At 33.1% G+C, this 12,061-nt stretch overlaps 1 protein-coding gene across 2 annotated transcripts; it reads left to right on the top strand.

Annotated features, from left to right (window-relative positions):
* The first annotated feature begins 6,918 nt into the window (after nucleotides 1–6,918).
* Nucleotides 6,919–10,777, top strand: LOC130612501 (androgen-induced gene 1 protein-like). Of its 2 annotated transcripts, none has more exons than XM_057433824.1 (2): nucleotides 6,919–7,054; nucleotides 9,624–10,777. In XM_057433824.1, the coding sequence occupies exon 2, from the start codon at nucleotides 9,648–9,650 to the stop codon at nucleotides 10,398–10,400; it is 753 nt and encodes a 250-aa protein (XP_057289807.1). In that variant the 5' UTR covers nucleotides 6,919–7,054; nucleotides 9,624–9,647; the 3' UTR covers nucleotides 10,401–10,777. The 2 variants fall into 2 exon arrangements, with proteins under 2 accessions (XP_057289807.1, XP_057289808.1); XM_057433825.1 differs by lacking the exon at nucleotides 6,919–7,054 and adding an exon at nucleotides 9,156–9,174.
* Nucleotides 10,778–12,061: the final 1,284 nt, after the last annotated feature.

Below are 12,061 nucleotides of genomic sequence, written 5' to 3'. Positions count from 1 at the left end.
GGAGTAGCGTACAGACGTGTTTTTCCTGCATATATAGGTGCATATCAGCAAACAGATAATCGTACTGGAAGCTTTTGTTTATTTATTTATTTATTTATTTATTTATTTATTTATTTATTTATTTATTTATTTATTTATTTATTTATTTATTTATTTATTTATTTATTTATTTATTTATTTATTTATTTATTTATTTATTTATTTATTTATTTATTTATTTATTTATTTATTTATTTATTTATTTATTTATTTATTTATTTATTTATTTATTTATTTATTTATTTATTTATTTATTTATTTGAAATTGCTTACCCAGGATAGCCTCTTCAGTTCCTATTTGTACTACTTTCCAAGGGGGTCCTGCGAAGGGGTCCTAACGCATTTAAAGCTCCCATTTAAGGTACAAAAGTCGTGCAAGCACAGCAATCGCTCAACTAGACAACCGCCTAAGATATTATCCTATGCTCATGCTAAGCGCTAAGCAAAGGTCAGGTTCACACTTTTATAGTCTCCGGCAAGACGGGGGGTTGAACCAAAGACCTCCCGCACTAGAAGCGAAAGCTCTACCACAAGGCTACCAGTTGGCTTCTGGGATAAATAAGCTACTGGATGTTAGTATGTAGGTATACCTCCATGATGTAAGTGGCTGGTTTGGGCTCTTAAAATGGCTGTAAATTTGAAAATAAATAGTGTTTTTACTTTTCAATCTTGGTAAAATGGGCAAAGAATATACTTGGTCGCTAGACAAAAATAAATGAAATTGGGCAGACTCTATGTTGCACTAACAGTGAGATAAAATAAAGCCGAAGCTAGGATACTCAGCGTTTTACATCAGATTAGCACTACAAGTGAACTGAACTAAACTCTTTTACTGTGGAATCACAGTCTGAGGTAAAGTGTTTTTTACAAACTAAGCAATTTTAAAAAGTCGGTCGAATATCAAGCTTGATTTTTAATAAAGTGTTTTTTTGTATTATCGTGCAATAATTATGCAGCAAATGTAGCTAGTGTAAGTCGCAAAATATTTTGCTAACTGAATTTACATTATATGTTCTAACTGGAAATTAAACATATAATGTAAATAAAAATAAAAAGACATGCGACCCGAAAAAAGGTATCACTAAATTTGAATGTTAAAAGAAAGAAAAATTAGAATTTATTTTAACTCACAAAATTAAAGTCATAGATTGCTTTAAAATTGTTTTTAAGGAGAATATTGTGTACTCAGCTCATAAATTGGACAGATTACTAAGAAGCTGTCTTGAAGAGTGTTAAATAAGGAAGGCGTAGTAATATTAGGTTTGATTCAAGCCTCTATCTTTGTCAAGCATGAATGTCAAATCGTCTTTCAATTCTGTGATCATTTAACCATTAGAAACAAATTAGAACAATTTGTATTATAGCTATTTCATCACTTTTAACTCTGAGTCTTTATTGTCAAAGTTATTTTATAATTAATCGAACCCCTGTTTTATTAATAATTTCACGGCACAACGGCGGTGTCTGTTTAACCCATTATGAGGAAAACATTGTAATATAATACTGTCCGGTCTCAAACTATAGAGTCGGGTTAGTAGGCCACAAACTCTACGAAGGAAAACTTTGTTCACTTTCCTTGCGTTTTTTGCAATATGCTTTATATGTAGTCGCTTCACCTTTGTTTATTGTATGCCACGTTTCTTACCTTCTTTCTCTTGGATATAACATATTTCTTATATTCGTGTGTTATTAATATTCTTTGTTAGTGTGACATATCTGTGTTGTTTGTGTGCTTGTGTGAAGTGAAGTATTGGGATGTTTGTGATGCCCTGTTACAGCAACGTAGCAACGTCGCGGAAGTGTGGAATATAATGTTAACAATCTTTTCAATGAACCAACTTTCTTACTTGCTGCTTTAAAGTTGCCATAACTGTTTTTGCTTTTTTCTGAAGTTTATCTTCCGTTCTTGTCATTAAGTCGTCTTTCAAAAACATTGGAAAATGTTATAGAGGTTTCCCCAGATCATACACTTTGAAGTCCAAGTCTACCTGAGCCTATTTAAACACCACGTAAGATCTGGTGTGGCTTATACCAAGTGATTTAAAACGATGTATCCCTTCTTAACACTGGGAATTAAAACGCATGATCTCCAGCTTACAAACAAATAGAAAGGTTAAGTGATTACATTCGGTATAATCATACTTCAACTGAGATGTGTATACAACATTGTCATTTCTGTGTGGTTGCACTTCGGCTTTTTAATATTGATTTATATCGTATCGGAAATATTTAGCGAATTCTTACTGAGTTTGCAAAAACCATCATAAAAATAGCATCCTTAGGTTGCTTTTCTTCATTCACAGAAGCAGAAAGCCCTAAACAGCAAAGCTAATTGAACAGAGGGATAGTTGGATGATGTTTCGTATCGTGCCATGTGTATCCCAAGGTAAACCTTGAAATGCTAAAAATGAGCTCTTCTTGTGGTTTGTGCCTTTGTATGTTTTAAAAATAGTGGCCCCAAAAAACGTTTTTTGAGAAACCATATTGATTATTTTTACACCATGTTAAACTGATATAATATCGAAAAAAAAAGATGAAATTCCAATAGCTTTGCTGTTACAATTCTTAAATTGTGAATCTGTGAAATTCAATAAACGTAAAAACGATAAACTTGTCGCAATGAAACTACCCCGCAGAAGTTAGGATTTCGTATTGCGCATTGCGCATGTTTCTATTTTTTGTATATAGTATTGTGATTGGTTATATTTGGTCACGTGCTTATATTCTGTATATTAACGCTACCGTGTATATTTTTTTCTCTTGCAAATAGCCTTTCGAGAAGGAAGTAGATCTGTGTCTTCTAATCCCGTTTTTACATACCTGAAAAGAGATAACTATTAGTTTGTGACCAAAGTTAGCATTGACTTCTTGCATCTAGGAAATTACAACTAAATTTATCAGGTGTGATACAGTAGAGAGTTCAAAAACATGTTTTTCTAGTGTTCCTGCCCATAACATCTCGAGAACTTCATTTAGGTTTGAGTAATGGAGTACTGTAGGGTGACCTACAAAAACAGTTATACATACAAGTTTCGTAGGGTATGAATGAATTGGAAATTATGTATTATGTATTATGGGTATTATGTATGAAGTTGGATATCATGGATAATGACCGTAGTGCAGAATAATGCAATACAATATTTAAAAATGTCAGGCTATAAAATCCCAGGTAATGTTCAGTTTAAACATTACGTATTCCGAACATTGACATTAACAGTGTTATTGAATTCACTAAAGCTATGGCATTGTACCTATAATTTGGAGGTAGCTAAATTAACTGAGACGAGGTTAAATTTTAACCTTGTCTCAGTTAATTTACTTGAAAGTAAGTGACGGTTTCCCCAAGAAAAATAATTCTAGTTAACTCGAACCTCGGATAAGTCAAACACATTCGTTTACTCGACCATTTTTTGCACTTTATATTCAGAAAAGACTAGATAAATATCAGATCTGTCAAGGAAAATTCAATTAACAAGGAACTTGCATGCCTTTTTCATGGTCAAGATTGCATCTTTTTCGGTAACTGTTACCCAACCCCTTGCAAAAAATCGCTTTAACTCGAACTTTAATCTCATTTTAGGCCAAATTTGACTTAACAGGCACTTCATATAACTCGAACATTTGTTAACTTTCCACCCTTGGAGGTTCAAGTTAGTTGTATAGCAATAAATATGAAGATGAGTGGTTACACAAAGCTTCTCGTCTGCCAGCTGATATTAAGATAAGGATGTTTAAGGTCGTCAATCTTTTTGGTAGCTGCTCCCACTTTCACATGCTGTTGATCATATTCGCGTTATTGCAGCTCAGTTATGCAAAAAAGGAATTCCTTATTTCAGTCTTCTTCAACTTATTTTTTGTAGTATAAAGCTCTTTTTTATTTTATTTTCTGTTTGTAAACTTTCCATGCAGTATTGTTCTACTATGTTTAAGACCGCACATAAGAATTTCAATACTTGTTTTACAATTAGCCATGGTAGCGCAACATTACATAAAAACGAAATTAGTTTGGAGAAAGTTCAGAAAGCTAAGCATGTTTACTTTGCTGTTTTGATTTCAGTTGTCAACATACGTCTGTGTAGAACGTAAATAGGTTGAAGAAATGAAGGTTGTAACAGCGTGGTTTCAAGAAAATTTCCTCTATCTAAACATAGAAAAGTGTTATTTTACGATACCACGATTTCACAACAATCTTTCTCCTTCTATCGATTTAGGTTCCATTGTTCTAAAGAGCGTCACATCAGTCAAAGTACTAGGAATTGACGTTGATAACAAATTGAGCACATACACAAGCTTTGTAGAAATGCCAGTAGAAAGCTGAATGCTTTAGTCAGGTTGGGTTCTTGCTTGAACAAATGGAAACTACAAAGCTTGGTAAATCCATTTGTCAAACCCCAGTTCAACTATTGTCCTCTCATTTGGAGGTTCTGTCTTCGGAGTGTCATAATAGAATATCTCATACTCATGAAAGAGCAATGAGGTTTATAATACAATGTGATAAAGACTTTTCTTATGAAGAACTGTGCAATTTAAGAGGTGAAAAAAATATTCATGTGCAAAATATATTTATTTTAATAATATGAATCCTAAATTTATTTGCTATCAGATCCATACCATATTCTTTTCGTAGACCTCAAGCGTTCCATTGTAAACAGCCTAAGACGATAAACGATGGTCTTGAAAGAGTTTCTTACAGAGGTCCTCAATTGTATGAAGAATTGTACCACTCTCAATACTTTCATTTATCGTCTAAAAGAAGGTGAACATTTTTCTTGTCCGTGTCGTCTCGGTTGGGCTATATCTAATCCAAAATATTCATTTTTATTTTATATCTACATCTTGTTTTTCTGTATGTGTATTTTATGTTACTAGTCGATTTTTATCAGCTCAGATCGCTTAGATGCTACATTATTGTAACTCCACTATAAATAATAAAATAAATAAAATATGAAAAATTAAATACGTTTGCTTTATAATTAGCATCATCCTTAATTCAATGATATGGGGACTGTTAGTAGTGGAAGAGGAACGAAACTCGTAAAACGTAACTTGTGAATGTGTATTTATGGCAATTTAATGTTGGTTAGCCAACAAAGCATTTTTATATTTCTTCACGATTTTTAAGTCTATTTAGGAAGAGGCATAATAGGACGAGTGGAGTCCCACAGAAAGGGGTATTGCCCAACCTCGTCCCCAGGGTTTTTTGCCTGCAAGCAAGCGATAGCGGTTTTGACATAGGCAACAAACCCTGGGGGTATCTCCCTACCATCATAACTTCGCTTGTGTTGGGTTGCAAGTTACAAAAAGTGATGATGTATGTCACGTGGCATTTTGCTGAAATCTAAAATTCTAATTTTAAATGATCTAATTTCGCATTTATCTTTGTCCATTTTTTGAAGAATACTTAAATGAAATATTAGCTGGGTGATAATGAACGTCAGGTTGGACGCTTAAGTGCAGGTAAATCCTGTTACACATCCATATGGGGCTTTTAGTATATAGCTATCGTGTGAAGTAAATTCCGCAAACCGCTTACAGCTTGATAAAGCGTTTTAAATGTATAACGTTTTAAAAAATTGTCCCGCAACTTCAGCCCTTTTCCAGTCATAGCAAATATACAGTCACCAGGCACTTTTTTACTTTGTGGAATATTTTCTCATAAAAATTAATTTTGGTATTTTTTCGTGGTGCACATATATTCGTTTCGTCTAACGTCCATTTCCAAAATTCGAATTAGTAAAGCAAAAATTACACGGGGTTCTGTGCTTATAAATCCCATCATTATTTTTGTAACCAACCAATCAGAATGGTAAAATGGCAATGAATCCAGTGATGAGAAGTAAGAATACATGCTATTTCAAAATATGTATTCTAACCAAGGAGACGAAAATTCAAATTAGAAGCTCAGTTAATGCTTTCTAGGTTTTACTATCCTAGTTGAAGAAATTGATGCAAAAATTTCATTGTCCACACGATTTGTAATTACCATCACATTATCATGTCGGCAGCACCCTGTTCACTTAAGTCGGGTTTCCACGAATGCGGTCGTATCGATCGTTGAGTGGAAGCCCCCCTTTAAACTTTCGCAAGGCAAGTTAAAAGCAGAAAGAATCTTACGCCCCAAAACGTAAGACTCCTATCAATACTTACGATCAATATCTCCTATCAATACTCCTATCAATAGTCTCACGATCAAACCCTAGCGAAAGAACACACTATATACTTATTCCAAGAAACAACCTTGACATAATTTAGTGTCTATTCTCACGATCAAACCCTGGCGAAAGAACACACTATACTTATTCTAAGAAACAACCTTGACAGGGTTCGTGTGTTGTGAAGTTTAGTGTCACGATCAAACTCTAACGAAAGAACATACCATACCTTGACAGGGTTTGTGCTCTATAAAGTATTAGGTCAGCCTGACCTAAAACAGATCTTAAATCAACATTGGTTTATCGAATTTACATTATATGAGGTTTTATCTAGTTAAAATGCGAAACAAAGAAGCCCGTTTTTGATTTCGGGACTCCGGTTAATGGTTCGAAACAACCGGCCTGGTGGCTTGACAATTTCCGCTATCCGCAACAACAAATAACAAATACATGAATTATACACAAAATATTTTAAACAAATGCTCATGCATTTTGTTTGTTTAGAATCTATCTGCACGTGCCGATCGCATGACCACATGTGTGATCTATTAAGGCTGAATCATTAAAGATACACATTCATCGCAAAGAATGGCATAAGAATAATTACATGAAAGCACGAGTTGACCAAACTATTAAGTCAAAATGTTTCATTTTCCTTCAACTTTCAGAATCAATATCGGAAAATACTTCAATTGTTATTATTAACTTCTTATGCACAATAAGCAGTAATCTCGAAAGTTATTACGTGTTTTCAAGACACACTAACTTAATGTAATGGAAACCAGGCTTAAATTAAAAACATAAATATTAAATACAGTTCAAAGTCCGCGTTGTAGTATTTGAGAGAAGGCGAAAGAGAAATCGTAAGTTTTAAACTTTTTTGTTGTCACCAAAAAAGAGTTTTTAGTATTTTATGTAATTTAGTGTCCTTGTCCTTATTGTTTTTTAAGTGTAAATATAGGAAGCGGTTATTCGAAAATTGTTCCATCACGATGTGCGTATTCTGTAAGCTCAGTTAAACTTTTTGAAGATATATTTTGAATATACATGGTTAGCTAAATCTTAACCTCCCACTTTGAAACAACTCAAGGGGAGGGGTTCACACTAGAATTTTAAAAGCATGCTATAAATTTAAAGCATGATTTAAAGCGTGTTTAATAATGTGAACGAATTTTTGCTTTATTAAAATGTCTTTCAAATTATGTTTACTTTCTTTAAACATGCTTTAAATAAATCAAAAATAAAGAGTGCTTCGAGGCACTCTTAATTTTTGCTTTTTTATACTAAGCATGCTTTATTCTAGTGTGAACCCCTAGTTTATGCGTATTATAAAAACAAAAATAACATTTATGAGAGGACAGAACTTATTTTCACAGCTAACGTGGCTATATTTTTCTTTTTATATCTTCTTATAATTAAAATTAAAATAACTAAACAGAAATATAAAATAACATTCTTTTCTTCTTAAATTAGATGTTTTTGTAAAAGTGAGCTGCTAACACCAAAAAAAAAAAGGGTAGTCTCCGTTAGCTCTCCCTGGTCTTAAATATAAGCGTTCACTGAAATAAAACTCACAGTTCGCAAACATGGCACGTGTGTTCATGCAGTAAAATTAAGCTCCTCTGCACAAGTTGAAAGGAGACACAGGTACTAAGGTACTACTCACACTAGTACTAAACATAGTTCTTACACAGCATTTTTAAAACAAGGCTTCTGATATTTAAGCAAAATAATTAACAATTCCACTATAAATAACCCTTAAAACACATCAACCCAATTCTTTACAAAGGTTGATAATAGAAGAAATAATAATGTTTTTAAACAATTAAATATTTTAGCTTGCATAAAGAAATACATACAGTTTCTATCATTTAGTAGCATCATAAGTTAAAACCAGGTTTTTCTTACGCGAAAGCATGATAAATCTTTTTCTACAGTGGATTTCGCCTATTTCGGTTTAGTTTAGTTTCCATTAACCTAAATTTTCTTACACAAGAGTTGCGTAATAATTGCACAACAGTCACCGGTACACCATTTTTTGGAAACAGATTTTGCACAATAAAAACAAAACAAGAGATGTTGCACTACAAATATTGTAGAGATGCGATGTTTTCTACCTTTGCAACAATAGAACAGTTTCACAACAATTAACGGGTTGAAGAGCCATTGTAATATACCCTGAAATGAATTTTACTTACTTACTTACCAGCCTTAAAGATAATATGCATAACATAAGGGCAAAGCAAAAAATGACTCAGCTGTTTTTTCTGAGCAATACAACATTTTCTCTGCAAGTTTTTTTAATAAACAATACGCGTTACCCACGATATAAAACATTTCCCACAGGTAGGCGAATCATGAGGAAGACTATAGCTCTACTTATAGGGGAAACCTTGAGGATGCTAACCATGTGTGTAACAGTTTGTTACCTAACAAATATTTCGAATGTTTTGCGCTGGAAATAGCTTTTATTGTTTCTTTTTTTATCAAGGGACGCTAGACCCAAGTTCGTACCACTCTTCGAATTGCTCTCTTTAATTTTTTCGATTTTTCTGCCAAAGCTTTACGTTTCTTCATTTTTGATGCAAGTCGAAATTGCATTTGATGGGACTCCATATTTGATAATAAAGGCATCTTTATTTTAAATCCCTTTTTCTATCTTTTTAAATGCTTTTCATAGAATGTTTTTACAGTAAGCTGTCTCTTTGATAATTCATAGATATGGCATTATGAGCCCGGTCTTACAGTATTATTGGAATAAAAAAACATCAATAATGATAACATTTTTTTTGCATAGCTCTGTTATTTTTGTTGTAAAAGCATTATATTTCATTATTTTGTCTTTGGCGATAAAATAAATTTTGCTCTGCAGATTATTTCACATAACAGAAAAATTGAAGTTCTGTTTTGAGGAGGAAATAAAGACAACGAAAAGGGCTGTGTTTGGTTAATATCTGGTGGTATTCTTTTATCAGAAAGCAAGGTGAATGCTTATATGTGATGAATTGAGGATATCAAATATATGTGAAGACTTTTTTCTATCGTTTTCAGTATTTTTGCATGTCTCATATGATCTTTCAGTAAATTCAAGATGTTGTTTTTGACATTGGTGTTTATAAACCTTTCTCCCGCCAATTATTTCGACTTTCGTGCAAGTCACTAAAGTTTAAAATTAACAGTCGGTGTTGTAGCCCCTTTTAAAGGCCCGTCTCTATTTAGCTGTATTTTCCAGTATAGCACAAAATGCCCGTGAGTTTTTTGTTAGCGCGTGCTCACTTGGACAAAATCTTTAATTCCATCAAAGAATGGCCACGTGAGCTTTTTGCGCTATAGCAGAAAACCCAGTCAAATAAAATATGTTTTAAAGTGATAAGTTTAGTAATATAGTTGTTTCACAGTTTTTTAGCCGACCTTTATTATTGTTCGTTTTAGTCCAGAGAATCAACAACTTAGAGAATGTTTGCTAAACCTGGGAAATGTGCTCCTTCTGTCACTAAAACATCCTGTATCTTACACTCATCTCTTTTCATTTGGTATTGTTTTGGTATTTATCACGATAGATGCTGCTATCCTTTTTCAGAAAACAAAACCTACGGTGGACGAACGAAATATTTAACACATATAACAGCATACTTGGTATGGATAAGTTCCGGAGTTGCATGCTTCGCAGATCTCATACAACTGACAACAAATTGGCTGGAATCGAAAAGCTCTAAAGAAGAATCACGTTCGGTGATTTTATTGGTTCGTGACGAGCTGATGTCCTTTTGGGCGTTTACATTGTCGGTTTTCGTGTGTATTTTATACTGGGGTATACTCTATGTTGACTACGATGGGATGCATTCAGAAGCGATGGAAAAAATTTCACCACTTTTCGGATGGTTCAACCAGTTTTTGCACACTCTTCCGATTATAATTGCGTTTATTTTAACGATTTGCGTTAATTACCAACACCCTCCCATTTGGAGAATCTTAATCTACATTGTTACCCTCGGTTCCGGCTATTTATCTTGGATTAACCATTGCGCAAAAATGAACGGATATTATGCTTACCCTTTTATGAATCATCAGTCGAGTAGCGAATTTATTATTTTTTGTATATTCTGCCATTTTGTTTTCTTCTTTATATATCTGATTGGCCGAAAGTTTGCTTCTTACGTATGGAGTGCTGAAAGAAGCAAAAACTATAATTCATCTAAGAAGAATTGATTTCTAATGAATATTTGACATGCATTTTTCTGTTAAAAGCACTTAATCAACGTCCAGTGCTCAAGCAAATATATCATTTTGTTTTAAATCTTGTTTTTATCTTTTTGTTTTAAGTCTTGTTTTTATCTTTAAAAACACTGACACCTAACTAAACTCTGGTCTCTTGAAATGTCTTCAAACTCAATTTAATTTTTTTGCTGGCTATTATATAATTGTAGTATATCACTTTGTAACCCCATCGCACTTTGTGATCCAATTTTGTCAAAATTTGTAATTCCATCGCAATGTGTACCCCAATTTGTCGCACTTTTGTAAAGCCACCTTTTTACACTTTGTGATCCCAGATATTTTTGCGATAGAATACACCCCTCTCATAATTTCTGCATATTTATTTAAAGCAGCTACATTACTATATCTGACTAAAGCGATAATTTAAGGAAGTAAAGTAAAGTAACTGAAAATTTAACATATTCGAGGTAAACTCATCCCAACATTTGGCTCTTGATTCTCTTCGACTGTATAACGACGGTACATTGTTGATAACACAACGCGTACTTCAGTATTAGCAATACTTTCGTAAATATACCACAAGAAGATGGCTTCAAAGGGGAACGCAACTTGCACAAAGAAATCATGAATGCTTCAGTTTTTTTGCGGTTCATAGGAAATTAGCAGCGCAGCGTTTGATTTTTTTTATAGCTGATTTATTAAGACCAAATTATTGATTTTTGAGTTGTATACAAGAAACTTCAAGACAGACTTCTACGTTTAATAAAGAGAAGTGTAAAATTTATTTTGGTTTCAATTAAAGAACATCCACCAACATATATCTTATATCTCACCTGCAGAAAAATACGCTATAGATCTAAACGTTTAGTTTTTAAAGTTGATAAATGTTTATGTTGATTCGTAACACGAAAATACATGCATATCAACAAAATAGGAATCTCTTCTTAATATGGACTGAATAGCCGGTATTTACGTTTCGTTTTAGAAATGTTCGGAAGAAAGAGTATTTAATTTCGTGTGAAAGAAGTTAACGTACCTATTTCCATTCATCTGTATTCTAAAAGAGTCTTAAAAACATTTGCACAACAGAGTTTTTCGCTTTTTCACCGAATATTCTGTCTTTTACGAGAAGAAATTTGGCTTTGCAAACAGACACATCACAAAAGAGTGGATGACATTTAGTAATCTTTCAGTGATGGAAAATATGCTTTGGGTATTTTTTTTTACCTATCAAGGATTTTGATATGATCACAACATGCTGTTAGGTTAAACTAAATGCGTATTGGATAAGTGAAGTAAAAAAAAAAACAGAAAGTACGGAATTTTGATGCAACCAAATACAATTTCCAAATACTCTTTCTTATGTTAACTGAGGTTACGTAGCTATACCTTGTACTTTGGCAAGGGCTTAAAGTTTATTGATAAGGCATCAGTCTCGATCAGCTTTTCATACTTAGCGTTGTTTTTCTATCTAAATTGGTAACGACAGGCTGGTGGATGTGATTTTATCTGAACTAACAATAAATAGGAAATTTTACGAAAACTTGTTTCGACTGTTTCAGCTGGATAGGGTAACAACGTGTTGTTTCCTGTGTTTTTTATTTAAACTGAAGTTGCGATAAAAAATCTTTAAAAACGGTATTAAGCGTAAT

This window comes from Hydractinia symbiolongicarpus, chromosome 10 (genome assembly GCF_029227915.1).
Source record: "Hydractinia symbiolongicarpus strain clone_291-10 chromosome 10, HSymV2.1, whole genome shotgun sequence".
NCBI lineage: Eukaryota > Metazoa > Cnidaria > Hydrozoa > Anthoathecata > Hydractiniidae > Hydractinia > Hydractinia symbiolongicarpus.
This window is presented reverse-complemented; position numbering and strand designations above follow the sequence as displayed.